The sequence below is a fragment of the Ambystoma mexicanum genome, chromosome 12, assembly GCF_040938575.1.
Source record: "Ambystoma mexicanum isolate Mex_15411 chromosome 12, UKY_AmexF1_1, whole genome shotgun sequence".
In the NCBI taxonomy this organism is placed as follows: Eukaryota; Metazoa; Chordata; class Amphibia; order Caudata; family Ambystomatidae; genus Ambystoma; species Ambystoma mexicanum.
The window spans coordinates 1,226,989,505-1,227,012,722 of record NC_090936.1 but is presented as its reverse complement, the minus strand read 5'-3'; the positions used below and the strand labels follow the sequence as shown (position 1 = coordinate 1,227,012,722).

At 47.9% G+C, this 23,218-nt stretch overlaps 1 protein-coding gene across 2 annotated transcripts in view; it reads right to left on the bottom strand.

Annotated features, from left to right (window-relative positions):
• The window catches only part of ALDH1L2 (aldehyde dehydrogenase 1 family member L2), an 836,174-nt gene that overhangs the window by 554,091 nt on the left and 258,865 nt on the right, over positions 1-23,218 (bottom strand). For both annotated transcript variants that reach the window (XM_069629899.1, XM_069629898.1), the window contains exon 5: positions 16,412-16,513. In XM_069629899.1, the coding sequence (XP_069486000.1) occupies positions 16,412-16,513 (102 nt within the window). The remainder of the gene's footprint in view (positions 1-16,411; positions 16,514-23,218) is intronic.

Below are 23,218 nucleotides of genomic sequence, written 5' to 3'. Positions count from 1 at the left end.
TGGAGTTTGCGGAACAGCAAACACCAAGTAATCCACGAGAAACTCTTCCGAACACTCAATTTGCAGCACGAGAACCACTACGTATGCAATCGACAGATGGCAAGCCCCACTCATTAAAATTTTGCTTAACACTACAGACGACTGCAGAGGCGCCTGAAAGCCATTGCAGATCCAAAAAAGCTCAGAGCCTACCACTAAACAAGGTATGCTTCTATTAGGGCCCAAACAATGACAAAAGAGAGGTAATAAAGGCCACTTTCAAATGTAACATGATAGCAAAAGATCAACAAGGACATGTAAAAAAAAAAAGAGCAACAAGACCATCTAGGAGGTAGTAAACGCCAGACATGGGGAAAGGTCTGGGTGGAAGGAGATGTGCTTTCATCCACTCCCCAGATACCTGGGGAGACTAGCACATGGGAACGATAATTCACCTACTAGCAGCCGTGGAACACATGCTCTAGCAAGGGGATGCTGGAGGAGGTCCTGCCACACAACTGCAACGATTCACTAGATGTTGTCACTTCTCCCTATGGGGAAGCCTCTTCTCATGAGGGTAAGGAGGTGAGGCCACTACCCAATATTCCCCATAGGGGTTGTTCAAAGTGGGAGGACCTCATGGCGAGGGACTCATCTCCTGGGGATAAGGACGACCGCCTGGATAAAAGTCGGCACAAGCCCATTACCACATTTCCACCGACCTTCCCTTGATACCACTTCTATTTGTTATTGTAACATTTTACCAGTTATTTCTACTGATATTGAGGAAGATTGCTAACAATACAGATAGTGGGACTAACTCAAGTACTGACACGAAAAAGCATGAAGATTACCAACAAGGCCAGTACTGAGAAGAGATGGCCACAAGGACCCATGAGAATGGCTCAGAGAAGATACAGGAATGGTATAGGCTTCCGCAGGGAAACGTTCTGAGAAATCAATAAAAACAGACAAAGGACTTCAAGAAAGAGAGCTGCATACCAGCACGAATGACAGTCCAGCTTGGAATGTTCAAAGAAGACATCGAGAATGCGGTGGGAAAGCCGAGAGCAGTCCGCCCCCAAAGGCAAGAGGCCGATGATGGGAGTCCTCTGCCTGGTGTTGTGGAGAAGGTCAAGGACGTGTCTGAAACCTCGAAGATTGTAGCGTGACCTCTGGGAGGTGGACCGGGCAGCCAAGTAACGGCACCTACACCGTCGGTGAAGAGACCATGAAGAGGGTAAGCGGAGCAAAAGCAGCAGAAGTCAAACGCCCACGTAGCCCGACGAGAAGACATAAGCTGCGAAGAAGAAGTGGCCAAGAGTCCTGGAGCCAACGAAGGTAACAGGCACTTCACAGGCACCTGTAGGGGCTTGGAGGTGTGGGAGAGGGATAAACCGCACAGGAATAGCGACAGGAAGCATCTTGCTCGTGGCAGTACTTGGAAAGAGAGACAACCAAGTGTGCCTAGTGTAGGAGAGGGGTGGTCCAAGGGACCCCCCCTGGCCTGCATCTCCACCCCAGGTGAGGGCCATGGCTCATCGGGCGTCCCCTCCTTACCACCAGGGCCCAGGTGGTGGATGGCTCACCTGCTGAAGACATTGCCCGCACGTATTAAATTTAGCTAGGCCTCAGAAACCATTTTTTGTGTGCTAAAGATGGTGTGAGCTCAGCGCGCTGTAGCGCGGCCCCCACCTTCGGAAAGTTTCAGTCCTCCCTGTCTCCGCAGCACCATGATAGATCCGCTGCAAGCCCGTTCCCACGAACAAGACGGGCAAGATCTAGCGTAATACATTAACATTGTAACAGTTCACCTTCCGCAGTGTATCACTGCTCCCACAATGACCCGGTCAGCAAGGCCTGGGCGATGGGAAGATCTGTAGAATGGTCATCTGCTGAAAGCAGACAGGTACCCAAATATGAATGTAAGAAACCACTTTTAACACATGTATCCTCTCCATGATATGATATGATATGATATGGTATTTGTAACGCGCCTATACACAAGTGTTTCAAGGCGCGACGAGGCAGGGAGGGAGGGAAACAAGGGGAAGACAGACAAACGATCCTACTAGGCCAGGTGTCATTCAGATCGTGCAAGTGCAGAGGTAAGGGGAAAAGGAGAAAGTGCAGGGGGAGGAGGTGGGGGGGGAAAGTGCAGTACAAGGTAAGTAGCGTAATAAAATAATAAATAATAAATAATAAATAAAAGGGCCAGCTGGTGGCAAGTGCGAGGTAAGTGCAGAGCAAGTGCTGGGAAGGGGGCTGTAGGGATGCAGTGACAGTCCCACAGTGCAGGAGGAGCCAGGGAGGCAGTGCAAGTGGAGAGTGGCTGGGCCCTGGACCGAGGTCACAGAGTGGCCCAGATGCAGGTTTAGTGCAGACTTCAGTGGGGAGTTTAGCAGGTTTAGCAAGGGAGAGGGAGAGAGAAGGCAGAAGCGAAGAGGAAGGTTTTGAGGTGCTTCCGGAACCGGAGATGGTTCTCCTCAAGTTTCAGGGAGGCAGGAAGGCTGTTCCAGAGGGCGGCCCCTGCTGCGGAGAGAGATCTACCCCCAGCTCGTTGCTTCGAGAAGCGGCTGACCATGAGGGAGTTGGAGACGGATGAGCGAAGGGCTCGTGAAGGCAGATATTTAGGAAGAGAGAGTTGAAGGTATTTAGGCCCCAGGCCCCAGAAGGCCTTGTGGACAATGCAGAGGGTTTTGAACTTAATCCTCGCAGCCACTGGGAGCCAGTGAAGAGATTTCAGTCCTGGAGAGATACGGTCCCTGGGCTTGAGGCCAAGGACAAGTCTCGCAGTTCTGTTCTGGATAAGTTGCAGAGGGCGGAGAGTGGAGGCAGGCAGATTAAGATAGAGGCTGTTACAGTAGTCCAGCCTTGAGAGAACCAGGGCTCGGGAGACAGTGAGCTTCTGGGGGAAGGAGAGGAAGGGAAGAATACCTCTGAGGAGGTGCAGCTGGTAGTGTGACTTCTTAGAGACGTCAGATATATGAGGAGAGAAGGAGAGTGTGGAGTCGAAGATGACCCCGAGGTCTCCATACAACCACTCCTACTAAAGAAACCTGTGAAATTGTGTAATTATCGTACATGACACCAGCCGTGAAGGACCCACACCCCTGCAGGGGTGTGCTAATGATAAAAGCATTTCCGGGGGGTGATTCTTCATAAGTATCATTGAAAGCCCCACGCCCCGCGGTCCCGCGCCACAACTGAACTGATGCTGCTAGGGTACACAAGAAAACGAATGTAACCATACCAAGGGCACATGTGCGAGAATGCACTCGTCACACGTGTATGTCTAAGCCCCTCATGTGCCACCCCCGCCACGCACCGTGGCGGGTTACTTTCTATGTACTCCACCAACCCTAATACTACCTCACTTACTGCAAATGTATATGCATATAACTAAATACTATAGTTGTTAAAACATAGTGTATGAATAAGGTGCTCAGACTGGGTATAATCGAGACACATCCAGCAAAGTTTAAATGTATGTTTCAAAATGATTTGAATAAGTATTATAGAGTGTTCAAATGTTTGTGATGTTTTTACCTAAAATCGGCAACACACGAGGGAGATACCTTTGTGAAATACGTGCAAGGCCATTCCCCCTCCCACCCTGCGAAGGCTGCCAAGACATGAGAGCAGAGGCCCGCGCTGCGCTACTCCGCCTCCCCCAACCAGACTGGAGCCGCTTCAAAGATTTGTAGCCCCCTCTGCAGCACCCAAGGCCACGGCCCGCCACCTGCATTATTTACAGCACAGCAGTAAACCTCTGCCTGAACACACACTTCCAAAGGCGCCCCCTCGTAAACCCCATAACCCACCGGATCATCTTAGACCTATGGCCCTGTGCAATCAGGACACCCAACACTTTGACAACACACAGCGGCACATCTATAACAACTTCTAACAAGACAGAAAGACCTGTACCGCCCGTCCCAGGCCCTGAAGCTTAGCACCTCGACCTATGGCCCCGGTCAACAGGACACTGGTAACCATGTCCTGACGTATTACCGCCAGACCCCTCACAAGGTACATTCCTCCTGTGTTGCATTAACCTGTAGAATAACCTATTGGAAGATTTACTAAAGAAGATAATATTGAAATGACTGAATGACTGCGGTGTGCATGGCCTAGGGCAAATAAGTCAGGAAAAGACATTCATCTCTGACACTGGCCGCGATGGCACACCAACACCGCCCGGATGAACTCAGCCAACCTGCCAGGCCCAGCCCAACCCACGAGGATGACCAGTGACGTCTTCCAGCCAAAGCCAACCGCATCACAGCAGCACCTATAGTTAGTCATCGCCATCCCATCGAACTTGTGCCCCCTATAGTGTGTAGGTTCTTATGACGTTTTTTGTGAATATATACGCCTGTCTTTGCTATTGTCAGACAGAGCGCTCTCGGAGTTTGCAGAGTTCTTTGCATGCCATATTCTCATTGATAAACTCCCATTTAACCTCACCCGCACTCTGTCTTGGCCTTATTCCCGATTTGGGAGAGTCCTTCATTGTCTCTCATTGTGGGGAGGATCGTGCTGGCTGGGGACGCTTGCCTTCACTAGTGAGAAAGGAAGAGAAAAAGGGTCTGGGACCCGAACCAAGGTGTATCCTATATTGACATGGGCCATGTTCCTCATGGCAGTACTTGGCAGAGGAGTGAACCAAGTGCATCTAATAAAAGAAGAATAGAAACCAGGGTCTGGGACCCAAACCAAAGTAACCGATATCAGCTTACAAGTCATCCTTCTTGTGGCAATACTTAGCAGGAGAGTGAACCATGTGGGCCTAACAAGAAAGGATGAGCGAAAGCTTGGAACTGTTGTGAAAGTTACTAAACATCCTGGCGAAGGAAGTCATTCCCCCTGGACATAATTGGAACTTTGTTGAAACCACTATCCAGGGGAAGGGAGTCATTCCCCCTGGACATAATTGGAACTTTGTTGAAACCACTATCCAGGGGAAGGGAGTCATTCCCCCTGGACATAATTGGAACTTTGTTGAAACCACTATCCAGGGGAAGGGAGTCATTCCCCCTGGATCCAGCTTGAACATTGCCAGAGAAGACAGAGGAAGGGAGTCATTTCTGCTGGCCACGTTTAGAACTGTGTGTAAACCCAGTGACCCCTGGTATCGCCTGGAGTCCTGAAGAGACTTTCCTTTTAAACACCAGGAGAAGGGAGTCATTCTCCTGGTAAGAGAACTTTACTTTTGATTAAGACTCTTTAGTTGTAGTGTAAGAGACAGATGTAAGGTTTTGACCTACAACAGTGCTTTCTTCAGTTACGGACATTCCGACAGCCCCTTTAGTTTTTAGTTTGGGACAGGGAAACCCCTCTTAGAGTTAGGGATAGTGAGGTTTTTTAATACAATTAAAGTCTTTGCCAACCACCACGACATCTCCTTGTCAGTTGCCTTATTCTGCACCCTTACAGAACCTAGTAGACAAAAGAAGAAACACTGAGACAAATACCATCTTCCTGAAAAGGACCCTGACTGAGGGGGCAGGCGAGGAGAACAAGTTACTTTCTTACCTGGTAACGTTCTTTCGATGGGATGGTCCGACGACGTATTCCATATCTATGACAGGTAATCACCACAGCTGTGCTGCTTCGGAACCTTTTCCGGCGTCTGCGTCCTGCGTCGATGACGTCGATGCGCCGACGTCGAGGACCTCCTCCGACGTCCGACGTCATCCGATGTGATAAGTAGGACGCACGACGCCTGTAGCCTCAGTTGTAGTTTTTTCCCCCAGAACGTGTGACATAAGTCAACTGCCAGTCAGACACAAAGCCTTGCGGAACGTAAGCTGCAATCGCAAAAGAAATTCTGCAGCGGGGAAGGCAGGGCGGGAGCGATATGGAATACGTCGTCGGACCATCCCATCGAAAGAACGTTACCAGGTAAGAAAGTAACTTGTTCTTCGAGGGGATTGGGTCCTCCGACGTATTCCATATCTATGACAGACTCCCAAAGCAGTACCAGAGCAAGGAGGAGGGAAAGAATTTATAAACAAAACTTAGAATAGCCAATCAAATAGCAGAGCAAAGGACCGCCTTGCCAAAGGCCAGATCCTGCCCTCTGATGGAATCGAGGGAATAATGCCGTACAAATGTATGTACTGAAGCCCAGGTGGCTGCATCACAGATGTTGCGAATAGGAACACCCCTCTGCAGGGCAGTAGACGCAGCCATACCCCTGGTAGAATGGGCCCGCAAGCCAGCCGGTAGGTCCTTACCCGCCAAGCGGTAACACTCCGAGATGGCCAAAATAATCCAGCGGGACAAAGTCTGTTTCGTCACAGCTTGCCCCAAACGCTTACCAGCGTAACCAATAAAGAGTTGATCGTCCACTCTGACCCGGGACATGCGTGAAACATAAAAGCTTAAAGCTCTCCTAGGATCAAGCCTATGGAGTCTCTCCTCTTCCTTACCAGGATGCGGAGGAGGATAGAATGCCGGAAGAACAACCTTCTGGGCCAAATGAAATTCCGTCACTACCTTCGGAAGAAAAGAAGGACGAACACGAAGGACAACCCTGTCCTTGTGGAAAACAGTGAAGGGTGGCTTAACTGAAAGTGCCTGTAACTCACTCACTCTGCGAGCGGAAGTAACCGCAACTAAAAACACAGTGTTCAGAGTTAACAGCCTCAAAGGGCAAGAATGTAAAGGCTCAAACGGAGCACCCATAAGAAACCTAAGAACAAGGTTTAAATCCCAACCAGGCACCAGGAAAGGTGACGGAGGGAACACATTAGTGAGCCCTTTCAGAAACTGTGAAATTAAAGGGATCTTAAAGTAAGAACACTCATCAGACGAGCGCTTAAAGATGGACAGCGCCGCCAGGTAACCTTTAATGGTACCCACTTGCAAGCCCCTGTGGGCCAAAGAAAGCAAAAAGGACAGAACCATGGGGATGTCACATGCAAAAGGATCCACATTCCGAACTCTGCACCAGTCGCAGAACTTACGCCAACGGCAACGGTACAGAGACTTAGTTGCTGGCCTTCGGGCCGAAAGCAACACCTCCATCACGTCTTCAGGGAGGTCCCAATCCCTATACCTCAACCTTTCAGAAGCCAAGCGTGAAGGTTGAGGGATCTGACCTCTGGATGGAGAACCAGACCCCCCTCCCGTGAGAGCAGATCGTCTCGGTAGGGAAGACGACGTGGAGGGCAGATGGACAAGTCGAGAAGGTCCGGGTACCACGTCCTCCGAGCCCACGCCGGAGCAATGAGGATCATCCGGGAACCGAACTTCCGTAACCTCTGCAGCACTTGCGGGATGACGGGGACTGGAGGAAACGCGTACAGCAGCGGGAACGACCAATCCACCACGAACGCGTCGCCTAAGGCTCCTTTTGGAGGAAATTCCCGCGAGCAGAACCTCTCGCACTTCCGGTTGACACTGGAGGCGAAGAGATCCACTTGAGGGGTCCCCCAAAGGGCGAAGATCTCCAGGAGAATCTCCTGAGCCAACTCCCACTCGTGAGAGACCGCGCTCTGCCTGCTCAGAGCGTCCGCCGCCACGTTTTCGACTCCAGCCAGATGAACTGCCGAGACCGAAACTTCCTGCTGGATGGCCCAGAACTCGAGCTGCATCGCCTCCCTGCACAGAGGAAATGACCCTGCCCCCCCTTTTTTGTTGAGGTAGTGCATGGCCACCGTGTTGTCTGTCAGGATCAGGACATTCCTTCCTCGCACAGTCGGCAGAAAAGCCTTCAGGGCTAGCCTGACGGCCCTCAGCTCCAACAGATTGATATGGAGTCTGGACTCCGACGGAGACCAACGACCGCTGACTGTCAGCCCGTTGGCATGAGCTCCCCATCCCGTGAGGGATGCATCCGTCACGATCGTCACCTCCGGCCAGGGAAGCCAAAATGGAGCCCCCTTCATCAAGTTGCCTTCGACGGCCCACCACAGAAGGTCCTGGGCGACCGAGGGCGGCACCTGAATTGGGTCCGACATCCTGCCGGAGGACTGCGACCATTGCAGCTTGAGTGCCCACTGCAAAGATCTCATGCGCAGGCGAGCCTCTGGCACCAAAAGAATGCAGGATGCCATGAGGCCGAGCAACCTCAAGAACTCGAACGCTGGGAGCGTCTGGGCATGCTGAAACTTGTGCACCATCTGCTGAATGTGAAGAGCCCTCACCTGGGGAGGAAAACACTGCCCCAGGGAAGTGTCGAGCACTGCTCCGATGTACTGGAGCCTCTGCGTTGGCGTCAAATGGGACTTCTTTAAATTGAGGGAGAAGCCCAGCCTGTGAAGGGAGTGGCAGGTGACGGACAGATGATCCAGGACTTGCTCGGGAGAGCTCCCCCTGATCAACCAATCGTCCAGGTAGGGGTAGACGTGAATCCCCCCTTGCCTGAGATGCGCTGCCACCACCACCATGAGCTTGGTGAAAACCCTCGTGGCGGAGGTCAATCCGAACGGCAGGACCCGAAACTGAAAGTGCGAGTCGCCAACCGCGAACCTCAGGTACTTCTTGTGCTTGGGATGGATCGGCACATGGAAGTAAGCATCCTTGAGGTCGAGTGACACCAACCAGTCCTGAAGCTGAAGGGCCTGGAGGACTTGAGAGAGAGTAACCATCTTGAACTTGTCCTTCCTGAGGAGTTTGTTCAAACCGCGCAAGTCCATGATGGGTCTCAATCCCCCGTCTTTCTTGGAAATCAAAAAATAAGGGGAATACCATCCCTTGTTCCTCTCCGCTACAGGCACCAGTTCTATAGGGCCTTTCACCAGCAGGGCTTGAATTTCCTGCGCAAGGAGCGGATCCGGACACTTCAAAGAGAGGTTCCCCGGTGGATTGTCGCGAGGCCTGTGCCGAAAGGGAAGACAGTAGCCGTGGGCTATGATCTCCAGAACCCACACATCTGAAGTAATGGCTTGCCACTCTACAAGATGCTGCGCCAGCCTTCCCCCAACCGGCGAACCATGGGACATGGCCTCATGACTGAGTAGGAGCGGCTGCGGCGTTACCTGAGGGCAAAGAGGCAACTGCCCGAGCGGCCTTGGCACCACGGGTACCCTGTCGTCCACCTCTGGTACCCCTGCGCTGGCCTCTTTGACTGCCAGCCCCTCTCGCTTTACTGAAGGACGAGTAATAGCGAAAGGAACCACCCCTCCACTGCTGTCCCCTAGGACGAAAAGGCGGAGGTTGGCGAACTGCAGCGCCCAACGACTTCGCTGCAGCTTTTGAGGTCTGCAACCTCTCAAGGCTCTCGTCAGCCTTGCTGCCAAAAAGGTGTTCACCGTCAAAGGGCATGTTGAGGAGCCGGGATTGCACATCAGGAGGAGACACGGGGCACCTCCGACACAAAAGGCGTCGATGGCGTCGAGCGAATCGGCGCCGCCGTCGAGAAAACCGGCAACGGCGCCGAGAGGATCGGCGTCGACGTCGAGGAAATCGGCGTCGACGTCAGATGCAGCGCCTCCAGTATCGGTGGCGTCGACACAGCCCTCGAAGCCGGAGCCCCGAGCGTGTCCCTCGACGACCTGATCGTCGACGGCTTCGACGACTTCCTCGGAGCCGGAGCCTCGAGAAAGCCTGTCGACGCCCTCGACGCCACAGGCGTCGATGTCCTCCTCGAAGACATCACAGGTGCACACGGTCTCGATCGCGTCGAGGACCGAGACCTGGAACGGGTACGGCGAGAACGAGCCTCCTTGTCCGAACGGGACCTCTCCCGTGACTCGCGCCGACCACTCTTGCGAGCGGTGGCTCTCGACCTCACACGGCCGACCCCACTCGGGGGCGCGGACGGTTGAGTACCCTGCGACTCAAGAATCGCCAACATCTTCTTCCCGAAGGAAGCCCATTCCTCCGGCTTCGCACGGCTAGAGGGGTAACCGACGGGCCGGGCAGAGTCCTCCGAAGAGGACCTGGAAGGCGACCGGTGTCGGCGCTTCCGAGAATGCCTCGAAGAGGCGGAGGAGTGGCGAGACCGACTCCTAGAAGAAGACCGACGAGACTTCCGACGATGACGCGGAGAGTCACCCCTCGAATCATCCGTCGAAAGCCCCGCCGACTTCGACTTCCGGGGCTTGGACACCCGACCTACCGACAATTTCTTCTTACGCTCGCGTAAGGCCTTGGACGTGAGCGACTGGCAGTCGATACAGTCATCCGTGTCGTGGGCCTCCCCGAGGCACCAGAGGCAGGCGTCGTGCGAGTCAGTCACCGACATCTTGGACCCGCACACCCCGCACTTCTTAAAGCCCGGACGCGGGGTTGAAGACGAAGTGGAAGACATCGTCGAAGAAATACACAAACGAACAGGTTCGAAGAACCAGAAAGAACAGAACTCCAAAGAGTCGAGGCTTAGAACCGAGAAACACGAAGCAACACGTTCGCGGAAAAAACGGAACTGAGGCTACAGGCGTCGTGCGTCCTACTTATCACATCGGATGACGTCGGAGGAGGTCCTCGACGTCGGCGCATCGACGTCATCGACGCAGGATGCAGACGCCGGAAAAGTTTCCGAAGCAGCACAGCTGTGGTGATTACCTGTCATAGATATGGAATACGTCGGAGGACCCAATCCCCTCGAAATATGCATTACTGTCCAGAAAGTTAGGTTGAGAAAATAATACAGGATTCCAGAGAGACCTCAGAGAAGCCAGAGCGAATCCCAGATCGTGGCGAGACCATAGAGAAGCCTACCAGAATTCAAGGTCATGGAGGGACTTAAGAAGGCTGATGCCCTAAAGAAACAAGAGACTAACAAATCTGTGTTGACCAGAGATCCTGAAGAAGGCAGAACTGTGAGTAAATCTAGGCGAGGTCTGCGTAGGAAGACTTCTGATGTACGTTTGTGTTCTAGAAAAGGGATGGACATGATCAGGCTATAAACACTTTTGTTGGTCAAACTTGGAGCACTCTTGTTGTTGCTTAGGGTTACCCTGGAAGCTAAAGGACTTATAAAAGTAGGTCTGGACTTTCCATTGGCCATCATCTTTGAACTCTAATTGTTAGAATAAGGCATCCTTTGAGGGACAGAGACTTATAAGGCAAGGTATAAGGTTTTTATGTTGGAGGAACGCGTCACCTTAAAGTGCACAGAGCACCCGAAGAACTTCAAGTTACCCATCTTTGATGCTGGCTTATTTAGGCTTCCCTATCATTTCTAGAATATTTCTCTGCAACCATCTGGAAGAACATGGATGTCCCTGAAGAGAAGGATTATAATTATGCAGTCGTGCATATGGCATAAGTTTCTTCACCTTGAAATCAAGTGTTTCACCTTGGGCTCAAGATGTCACTTATCCATGGTATTTCATCTCTTTATCAGCATTCTTAGGCCATTATATGCTCTATATGTGCGTCAGTCCGATATCTCATGACGTCACCAGTCGTCTTGTTTTAGTGTCTTCTTGGCTTCTTCGGGTATTCCATTCTGACAAACATCCTTTTGTCGTGTCTGTAGATATGGAATTCTCAGTGGGTATCTTACTGTCCAGGTTTGCTTGGGTGTCGGTACTTCAATAGGTGCAGTTAATCTGATGGGCACTGGGCAGAGCCCACCTGCGTCTCTCTGCTGGTTTATCTGTTCTTCATACGTCACAAATTTTGGTGTGAACGTTCCGGGTACTACGAAGGGGGCAGCTGGAGTGTGGATGACACTTGGCACTTCCTCTTCAAGGTTTAACCAAATAGGCCACATAGTGGGAGATAAGAAACAAGAGTTGGCTAAGACAAGTAGGCCAGATTATAAGAGCGAAGGCTTTCTAGGAGAGGTTATGGTCAGAAGCCTGCTGGGAGCCTGGACTCAAAGCTGGCAAGAGCCAGAGGATTCTGAAGATAGGAAGAAAACAGCCTGAAGGTGGATCTAGCCCAGATTCTGGTGGCAGCTGTCAAGCCACCAGAACTGAAACAAAGTGTGCAACATTGATAGGAGGTGGGTGTGGGTGGTGTGTTATAATTACTGCAGCCTGAAAAGGACAGGATGTGGGGGCAGGGAGGAAAACCTATCCAAGAAGACCTGTAGCACAAGAGGCGGACACTTTTCGGTCTTGCCCTGTTATGAGCAAAAGGACATCCCTAGGGCAAGAAGGGTACGCTGAAAGGTCTTCCCCCAGAAAGGTCTTCCCCCAATAGGGGTGCAACACACAGCTAGAGGATTAGTGACTGTGCATATTAGTTGCTCTTACCTTTGATTTATCCCTCATGTCCTGGCACGGTTACCCGAGAGCCTCCCTTTGCGTTGATCAGTTATTCCCCAATGTTCCTTATGAGTTTTTCCCCAACCTACTCTAGGGTACGGTTAAGAAAAAATTGTGTTGGAGAAGCAGAGAAACCTGACCCAAACTAGGAAGCAAGATGGGGAAGTAGCGAGAAACACCATTCAGACGAGACAGGGTTCCACCCCTACACTGTGCGAGGTCTGGCCTGACAGGCCAACTTTTTGATTCCTTAGACCAGTATTTGTTTTAGCGCATCCACTCTGACCAGCACTGCATCTTCTGTGTGCAGTGCATACCTTTTCCCTAACAACATAACCCTTCTGTGTAAATCAGAATATACCCTAGGATATTTTCATTACAGTTTGTTAGACTTGTCTAGTTCTCCTTGGGTTACAATTACTACAGCCTAAAATGGATTCTGGTAGGGGGAGAGAGAAAGTGCTTCCCAAGGAAACTCAGAGGGCAATAGAGAAAAGCTCAACGGCATTGCCCCGGCAGGAGAACACCCGAAAGCAAAAGGGAGAAAAACTGCAGAGTCTTGCCAAAGTAAGAGTGTCAAAGCAGCTACCGATTCCTGGAGGGTATTACATCTTTCAATCATCCCCCCAAGGTGAAGTCAAGATGTTTGCTGCGGAGTGCACCGCAGGACGCTTCTAGGTGGAGACATTTGCTACCGAGGAACTGGGAACTGGAACAGGGACTGTATATTGGACTTGGTATTATAGGTGTCCTTAGCAGAGGTTCTTTTCACAGGATTTCATTCACCTCTCCATCCTAACACTTACCTGAAAATCTCCCTTGCAGGTTGGCCAGATCTCCCATCTGTCCTGCCCCACCATGACTATAGGACATACGTGAAAAGGAACCGAGGAATTATTTTGGGGAATCGAATGAAGGGGACCAGACGAATATTGGGAAGAGACTACTCCTACAATATGGGGTGTTGTCCTGGGCACCACACTTATTTTTTATTATTTATGTTATTTTTACACTGTATTGAGTAATGCCAGATAGTGCACTGTCGATTTACCCAGAACCTTTTTGGTTCAGCAACAGCACCCTGCCAAGTAGCCAATTCTCTACTTGTTTTGTAAATTCTTCTCTACCAACCTTAATCTGTTAACTAAAAAGAAACACTATGAATTGTCACATGTATGTGAGTGGTCTGTTCCTCCTTCCTCATGACACCAAGCATAACTGTCACAAAAGTCAAAGGTCAATGCCACACTTAGAATGGAGACTAATTTCAGATATTGGAGTTAAGACCCGCACCTTCCGCCCCCGACTAGGAACCACTAACATAAGCTGGCTCTTATACGCTGAAGACCTTGCCCTTTCGATTTGACACCTATCGGCTCCAGCGGAAGCTTACTGCACTCAAGAGTATGCCATGCAAAACAAACTTGCAATTAATATAAAAAAGACTAAAATCATAATGTTAAAACGGCCAAAGAAGAGATCATATGGTTTGTTTAGATGGCATTTAAATCATTCAAAAATGGAAGTGCTTGATTCCTTCGTGTATTTGGGTTTTACTTTGCATGGACATTGTAGTCATTCAATTCCTCTTTTGACCTTAAAGCACAAGGCAGGCACATTGGCTTCCCAGGCACGTATTATTAACATGCAATGTGGCTGTTTCTCCTTTTTACCAGGGATAAGATTTTATAAGGGGAAGGTAATCCCTGCTTTAAAGTATGGAGCGGAAACAGATCTAAATACTAAATTGTCTTGTTCTGCTGATGGCGGCCCCGAGTACTGTCACTCACTTTGAGCTAGACTTGACTTCGCTGGACGCTGTGGCTAAATGGAAAATGGTATCTTTATATAGGAAAATAATCATATCCACAGGGCAATCTTTGTGGTTGATATTACAACGATGTATCACAGGTAATAATGAGAAATGTCTGGGTCAAGAGTTCTGTAAATAGGCTAAATCTGCTTGAAACTACTCCTGAACTAAGCTCTAGTCAAACCCCTCAAGGGTTAAAAACGAAACTGTGGCGAGATAACAGGGTTGCCACTGTTAGGGGAGCTAAACATTATAAACTGTTTTCTCAAATAACAGCAAATGAAAAACCATAAATTCTGTACCGGATTACATGTACACGTTTCCAGATGCTCGTTGGAGAACCCACATTTTTAGGCTTTGATTAAACTTCAACCCTAAGCATGAAATAATAGGGGCACGTAACAAAGTAGAAAGGTCTGCAAGACTATATTGTTTTTGTAATTCCCCTAATACATTACAATCATTGTTTCATTTAGTAAATAACCTCAGACTTCAGTTTAGAAGTGTTCCTGCTCAGGAACTTTGGCTTAGTATCTTAGCTGGTAAACAAGTCTCTTGGAAACATGCTGTTCTTAGATTTTTAAATGTACTTTTACTTAAATAATAGAATTTTATTTGGTGTAATTGTGAATATTTTATTATTAACATTTTGTCTTATCTGTTTATTTTTATACTATGAAATAATTTTCTTCTCTTTAATTGTATTACATTTATGTAGCACTTGATGTTTGTTTTTAATTGGGTAAGGTTCGATTTTGAGCCAATAAAAGAATGAAAATTGAGACTAATAATGGAGATGTGTGCCCCACCCAAGATGGCTACTGCAGGAAGAAGGCAGTTAGAAATAGTCATGTGGTAACAACAACGATACAACTTTCAGACTGGACCAATGCTTACAGGATCTTCTAGCAGTTACCCAGCCTCAGTAATTTCACTCCGGGTATGAAACCTCTTATCTGAACCCTGGGTGCAAAAGCAGCAGATTGAAATACAGCAGTCCATGAACGAGTAAGCACGTGAGCCTCAGACACCAGAGTCTTGATATCTCACCCCCCTATGAAAACAACAAAGTGGTGCTATCCCGTGGCACACCACCTAATGGCCTTGCAGAGTTGAAAAGGAGCCAATATTCGGTCGGGTGAGCCTGGGTCAGGTGTGGCTGTGGCTAAACAATGGCAAAATTCAGAAGGGAGGAAGGAGGCTGGGACGGGCTTTGATGACTGCTTTAGGAACAGCCCTGCCAAGAAACCAGTGGGAGTCCAAGCAGGCATGAGTTTCAGGGGTCTGTAACTTTAGTTGTTTTGACTCCAACTTCCAGTAGACCTAGCCAGCATAATTACTGGTGAGGGCTCATTGGAGGCATGATCCAAAGTATCTGGAAAACTACAATTTGCAGATGCCTTGGTATAGCTGATGACTCCTGGTGCTCTAGACTATGTGTTATGGTAAGGTGTCAGACAGTCTGACTATGGTAAGTACTGGGATGAAGAAGAACTCAAGAACGCTCCAGTCAAGCATGAACTGGAACCCATCAGCATCATGGAACCATAAAACACACAGTGCGGAAAAAACTCACTCACTGACCACAATTTACAGCAACCAGGGCAATGCTAGCTCAGCCAGAACCAATGTGTGAAAAGTGCAATGAAACTCAGATAGTCAAATCTGCACTGAAGCAAGAAAGAAAAGGAAGGTACCACCATACTGTGCAAGCTACACTTCTTGAGCTCATTCACCCATCTGTTTTGCGCTCTTTCTACGGGCTGATAAGAGGGCTGTGAAATGATGGAGACTCTGCAATGCTCCTGCATGCAGATCAGAGGCCTCATTCACATCATGGAGAGGGTGCAACAGGAAACACGAACCTGACAAAGCATTTACATTCAGGAATAGTAAACCGATCCAGGACAAGCCCCCAGTTTTCCACCCCAAGGGCTCTCCAACATCTGACACAACTGACATTTTGCGAGTAAAGCAGGTGAACTCTGGAACACCACAGCCAAAACCCACTGTTTTCATGGCCCATATCAGACTTCCCAGATAACACAATGTTTCACAACTGCAGTTATTTAAAAAGAAGTTGGAAGTGTACATGATTTCCATTAATCGAGGGCTTTGAATCAATTATAGTTTCAAGTTATCAAACACACTTGTGCATGGGAAAAAACTGCTGCCACTGGATCATAATTAATAACAGCTACTTTTCCAGAAACGTGTTTGTGTGTTTATCTACTTAACTTGAACAGTGTTTTAATTCACAATAACTGGAGGGCATTTCAAACACTGCACTTCTTACTGGGAAAAATGTTTGATGAAGTGTAAATCCAAGCATTCCAGGTATTTGTGCAAGGGGTACTGAAAAGGCAATGTCCACCCCTGGCTTTGGGCGCTTTACCAGTGGTGAACAGCACTAGTGTTATCACAAAGCGCAACGCTTCTCACCCACCTTTGCATTGTCTTTCTTCTGGATTCCTTCATATGTGGCCCCGTCATCAGGCTGCGATATATTTGGTGCTTTGCCATCCGCAATTAACTGCACGGCTTCCACCTAGAGTAACAAGATAGGTAACACACACACATGATTTATCAGGTTATTCTGCACTACTCCCCATAGCAAGGCCTCACAATAAATTAGGACACCCCCACAAAAAATGAATTTGTTATGTATTTATTAGGAATGGAAAGGAATAGACAATTACTGGTAATGGTACTGTTTAGTTTAGACTATTTGGGTGGAGCTGCAAGCACTGCCCATTGTGTAAATACACCAGATGATGTCAATTCTCCCCAGAGAGTAGCCCATTTCCATTTTATTTATTTATTACATTTGTTACACGCCCAAACCCTTAGGTATCACGGCGTGGTTACAGAGCAAAAATTAGCATATTACAATAATTCACATATTACACAGTGCAGACATTCAAAAACAGGATTACATTCAGATACACAAAGATGGATGGTACAGGTTGAATGAAGCATATTTACACCCACTCAAAACCGTTATCCTTTCTTCTATTTAAAGAGCCAAGTTTTGAGTGTTCTTTTAAATCCAGAGAAGGAACCTTCTTCTTTGATGCTGTTGGGGAGGGCATTCCAATGTTTGGGGGCTAAGTATTGGAAGCTGTTGCCCCCTGCTTTAGTATTCTTGTAACAGGGTGTCTCTATAAATCGGAGGTTGTTGGACCTTAGTGTTCTTGTGAATACTTTTTTTTGAATGGCTTCATTTAAGTACTTGGGAGATGTGTCCTGTTGGCATTTGTAGGTTATGCAGAGTGTTTTAAAGATGATTCTTTCTGCAACAGGTAGCCAGTGGTGATCTTTCCTGATCTTAGACACATGGTCTGATTTCCTGATGCCTAGAGCTGCTCTTAGGGCTTTATTTTGTATCAGTTGTAATTTTTTGAAATTAGATTTTGAGGTACCTAATAGTAAAACATTACAATAGTCAAGTCGCGAGAGAATCAGCCCTCTGGCAAAGGTAACGCAGTTAGTAGGGGTGAGGAATTGTCTGCTTAGCAAAATTAATTTCGCTGTGTATGCTGTAGTGGACAAGAGGCTGCTGATGTATTTAGTCATGGAAAGATTAGCATCCAAGTAAACTCCTAGGGTTTTTACTTGTTTCAAGACTGGTATGGTGGTACCATCGATGTTGATGGATATATAGTCAGGGTGGAGGGTACTAATGTTAGATTGGGAGCCCACAATCATAATTTCGGTCTTCTCATCGTTGAGACAAAGGCTATTTAGAGCCATCCAGTTTTGGATAATAGCATAGATTTTATTAATGAGTAAGGTGTCGTGGGTGTAGTTACCTGAGACTGGGATGAGGATCTGGGTGTCATCCGCAAAGTTGGTGTAGATGACACCCATATCATCTAAGGCTGAGAATAGGAGCTTAGTGTATGCGTTATAAATTGTGGGTGAAAGGCAAGAGCCTTGTGGCACTCCAATGGGGATGGGGATGGGGTCAGCTGCTTCCTTGCCTATAGTGACTTTAGAGGTTCGGTCAGCTAGGAAGGATTTAATCCACATAGTTGCATCCGTGGAGAAGTTAAAGTCATTAGCTAGTGTGGCACAAGTTTATCATGATTCACCAAATTGAACGCAGCAGAAAGGTCTAATAGCAGGAGGATACATAGTTTGCCTGAGTCTCTAATGGTGTCCATTTGTATTTTGAGGTCCAGTAGAGCCGTTTTGGTGCTGTGGTTTGGCCTAAACCCAGATTGTCTTGAGCCAAGAAGTTGGTTGTTTTCTAGATGGGGCTGTACTTGATTATAGGCTATTTTATCAATGATTTTGAGTAGAAAGGGGACTGTCGTTATTGGCTGGTAATTTGTAGGTACAGTCGGGTCTAGAGAAGGCTTCTTTAGCAACAGGGTGACCCAGGCTTCTTTGGTACTTGCTGGGACCAGATTGGCTTTTAATGAGGCATTTACGAAGTTAGTAATAATGGGTGTGAGTGCATGGGCGCATAATTTAACTATGTGAGCTGGGACAGAGTCTCCTTTGCAGTTAGAAGCTTTAGGTTTGGAGATGGTGTCACAAACGAATTCTTGGGAGACTGGAGTGAAGGCGAATAGTGGGCTGGTATTAGTAACGGGGTTAAGAGGGTGTTTGCCATTGGTAGCAGGTCCTTTTTGGTAGTAATTTTAGTTTGTAACAATTTAATTATGGTTGCTAGAGCATCTTGTATGGTGGTGCACCATTCTTTGCTCGGTTTAGTAGGGTTAGTAATGGGGATTGGGTTTTCCAATTCTCTCAAGATGGAAAATAACTCTTTGGAATCAGAGGCTGCGTTGTTAATCCGCGTATTATAGGCACTTGCTTTGGTTGAAATTATTGCTGACTTGTAGTTTATGTTAGACACTAGGAAGGTATTTTTTTGATTCTGGTATTGGATTTTTCCTGAAGGCATGTTCCAGGGCGCGTTTCTTTCTTCTAAGATCGACTAAATCATCATTAAACCAGAAACATGAACGTTTATCGGTACGCTTCGTTTTGGTGGTTAAGGGTGCTACCACATTGATGGTAGAAGTAAGACAGTTTTTATAAATGTCTGCTAGGAGACATGGGTTGTCACTGGTGATTGACGGCGAGTCTAAAGCTGTACTCAGTAAAGGGCTAATGTTATCTGGTGTGAGCTTACGAAGATTTCTAGCTTCATAAGTTTGAGTAGATTTTTGTTTAGTGGGGAGGGGTTCATCAATAATAATGGTGAACTGGATGTTGAAATGATCTGTCCAGTTGAGTGGAGATATAGAATCAACAATAATGGTGGAGTTGTGCGTAAGTATCCAATCTAGGGTTCTGCCCTTGATGTGAGTAGGGTGTTAATATGTTGTGTAAAGCTCATATCCTTAAGAGCTGAATGAAGGGCTTCTGCTTTGATGTCGCGACTATCATTGAATCCTAGATTTATGTCTCCGAGGATGATGCATTTGGTATTGAGTTTGAGTAGTGGGGCGAGCAGGAGGGGGATATCTATTTCAGGATGGCTATTTGCATGTAGATGACAACAATGTTAATAGTGGTTTTTTCGTTGATAGCTAGTTTGGTTAAAAGTAATTCGTAACCATCAACACTTTCAATGGGGCATGACCTCAGTTGGAGATTAGTCTTGGCTATAATAGCAACTCCGCCTCCCTGGGAGTGAGTCATATCCGCTCTGAGGGCCTGAGGCTTGGTGTGGCCAGGATTCGGCAATGAAAAAGGAGATCTAGATGAGAATCAAGTATAAGATCGTGAATTTCGGTTGCATGCGCTCCTATGGAGCGGGCATTGATGACTGCCCCTTTGAGGTTGGTAATGGGTTTTTGTTTAGGGACAGTTGTTTCAGTGGCTGACTTAGGGCACGAGATAGGGTGGGATTGTTTGGGTGTGATTTTAGGCAGATGGGGGCAGAGGGAGCCTAACGTTGGGGTCTGTCTATACGAGTTAGGGTATGCCGTGCTTCCATAACCATGCCATCGAGTGCGGGATCTTAGACGGAGGTATTTGGTCTCTCCCAAAATGGGTTGGGAAGGGTGGTTACCAGTTATAGGGGGGATTTGCGTGATCTCTGCTGCGGTTGGCTTGGTATGAGAGGTGCTAGAGTAAATAGGGTTATTAAGGCTAGTGGTACAGTGGTGTGTGGTGACTGCTGGAAATGGTAGTATTGTAGGTAAGAATGGATGGGACACGTAATTGGAAAGTGCCGAGAACAGGCCGGTTTAGACAAACGATTCTTATAAGCTACAAAATGATTCCCAATGCAAGGTACTCTATTTTGAACAATACTGAAGGGAAACATGATTGCGGTTAACCAAGATTGCATGAGGGTTGCAGTATCAATATCATGACTAGCATAATATAGCTAACTACAACAGCGAGCTAGAGTAGTCACTTTGCATAGCTTGAGCTTAGTAGAGGTGGGCTGGAATCAGTTTAAGGTGGCAGGCTAAAAACAGCTCTGCAGTGGCAAGCTGGAGACAGCTTTGCTGAGGGTATGTTGAGGCAGTTTTGCAGTGGCCGTAGACTAGGAACAGCTTTGCAAGATAGGCTAATGATAGTTTAGCTCAAGAGGGCTTTGCCGTGGAAAAAAGCTAATACAATTTTTCACGCATTCTAAAAACAACTTTACTGCTGTGGGCTAGACTGGGTTTGTAGTGGCATATCGCTAAAACAGTTTTTTAAAGCACACTAAAAACAATTTTACTGCTGTAGGCTAGAATGGGTTTGCAATAGCATATCGCTAAAACAGTTTTTTAAAGCACACTCAAGACAATTTGTGCTGCTATGATAAAGGTAGAAGCAACATTGCAAATGCGGGAGAAAGATTGCTTTGTGGTTGCAAACTAAAAGCAACTTAGTATAGATTTGGCTAGTAGGAGCTGCGCAGGAGGAAGGTTAACATCCCTTTTCAGACAAAGGTGTCAGGCTCCTGTAGGAATCCCCCACACTCCTCCTCACCTGTTTCCTCTATGGAACTGTCCAATGTTTCTGATGCCTTCTTTGTTCGCGGTTTCCTCTGTTCAATGAGCTTCTTCTCTTTCTTCTGATGAAGATAAGGACATGCTCCCTCGGAGGCCACCTTGACTGGGAGTCGTAAACCAGACCAGGTGAACCCCAGGGAGCAGGACCCAAAGTATCAGGGAAAAAGCCTCCTGGCTGAATAAACTATGGTAGATGGGGTATGGCAGTTGGGTCCAAATGCTATCTTCCGATGGAGTTGCTTTGAATCGTGATAATCCGGATCTTGGTAAGTAATGAGGAACTCTGGGAATCGCATTCCCGCAGGAAGAGAAATCTGCTGACAGCGTTCTCCGTAACAACCCAGTCTTGGTAAGTAATGAAGAACTCTGGGATTCATAGTCCCACAAAAGGTTAAGTTCTGGGCTAGTCTTCACATAATTGTAGAATAGAAGGAAGCTAGCAGTAAGTTCAGTATGATAGGAAGTTAATGGTAAGAATAGTATGATTGGAGGTTAGCGGTAGGAGGGAAAAGAGTCTTACAGTAGGATACCGAAAAGGAAAAATAAGAAGCAGAAGTAAGTAGCTCCGATGAGGTGGAGGAATACCAGAGCCGAGGAATAGAAAAGAAATGAAGGTGGACGCCGGTATGCGAGGCAAACACGGAGTAAAGGCGTCGCGAGGAACAGAAATCCAGTCCGGCGAAGGAAGAACGCCGTGCAAGGCAGAAGTAGATCTCCGAAGACGGAGGGCTACGGAGACGGAAATAAAAGAAAAGCAAACAACCAAGGAAAGTAAGGGAGAAAAACGTGAAAAGTAAGCAGGACGAAAATTTAAAGGTAAACAAACCACAATACCACAATACCTCAAGGGATTAAATAATCACCGAGTGTACAGAGTACAGAGCGTTGGGAGAACTGTACAGATAGAGAAATAGTAGCGGAGCGTTGAACTGAGCAAGTCGCTGGAACAACACAGAAGCTCTGAGTGGGAACCATAGACGATACGACGCAAAGATTGTATCCAGATCCCTGTACATAAACAGTTGGCAGCCATCTTGGAAATAGACTAGAGCGTTACTGTGGGACTCTGAACCACCCTATTACGTGTACTTCCATTTCTGCCAGCACTTCCAGGGGCGGTGCATGACAAAAGGTAATTAGTATGGATAAGACAGATATCAGTCCAAGCACACTATGGCGAGGCGCTTATGATTACTGTGACCGCTGGAGGTAGTTAGAGTGGAGGCAGTGCGTGCGCGGATAATAGTGGGTTGGGCCATATTGTATGACACTGGTAGAGGAGGTAGAGTGCATGCCTCAAAACTGTACAGGAAGGATCATACGGCGCATGATGCTGTTTATGGTTGGAGTCGAACACCGGTATACAAGTATTACAGCAGATTATACATACACAGTTCGGGCAGTAACAACGTGATGGGCATGTATGCTTGTGGGCACATGGGCAGCAATGATGGTCGCACAAAGAGGTGCGGCAGCCGTTGTAGGATTGCAAAGTTACCTTTGGATGCAGCCAGGGCACGTTAACCAGGGGTTCTGGCAGGCGGCAGGTACGGCTAACGATCATCAGGGATACTTCAAATAGAATAAAGCCGAGGCTAGAGAGGTGAGGCTGCTAACCAATAGTCTCCCTAGGGGTGGTAACATGCGGGAGGATCTCATGGGGAGGGACTCCCCTCCTGGGAACAGGACGTGAGGCTGGGACACGGCCCCTTTATCTCCTGACCCCACAGGGTAATAACACCCAACCCGTCATTACATACGATAAAGTCCGAGACTATGTGTTATGGTAAGGTGTCAAACAGTCTCACTATGATAAGTACTGGGACGAAGAAAAACCCAAGAACACCACAGTCAAGCATGAATAGTGTTAGACTAGCTCTGGTCAATGGAACTGACATTACGCTGGGGCAGTGCCAGCTACTTAAGCTATACAGCAAAGGAGGACGGGGGGAGCGTCATCCGGAAGGAGAAGTCGGCGAGCTAGGAGGCCGCCAGAAATTCAAGAGTTGAAGTGGTAGTTGGAAGTGAAAGGGAGGAAGAAGAACCAGTAGAAAGAGGAAACAGTTGAACGCCAAACAGGCCTGTGAGGCTGACGAGGTCCTGTGACCTCGTTGAGCATGCTCATAAACTGGGATGCCTTTTAGTCCCGTCTCATTGAAGGAATTCCTTAAATACGCCAGATGACATTCTGCATCTTTTTATGTGTTTGTTTGATGCCGGTTGGGTTGAGGCTACTGCGCTCTTTCTCTGCGTCTTACTGGCTGACTCCCCTGTGAGTGTGC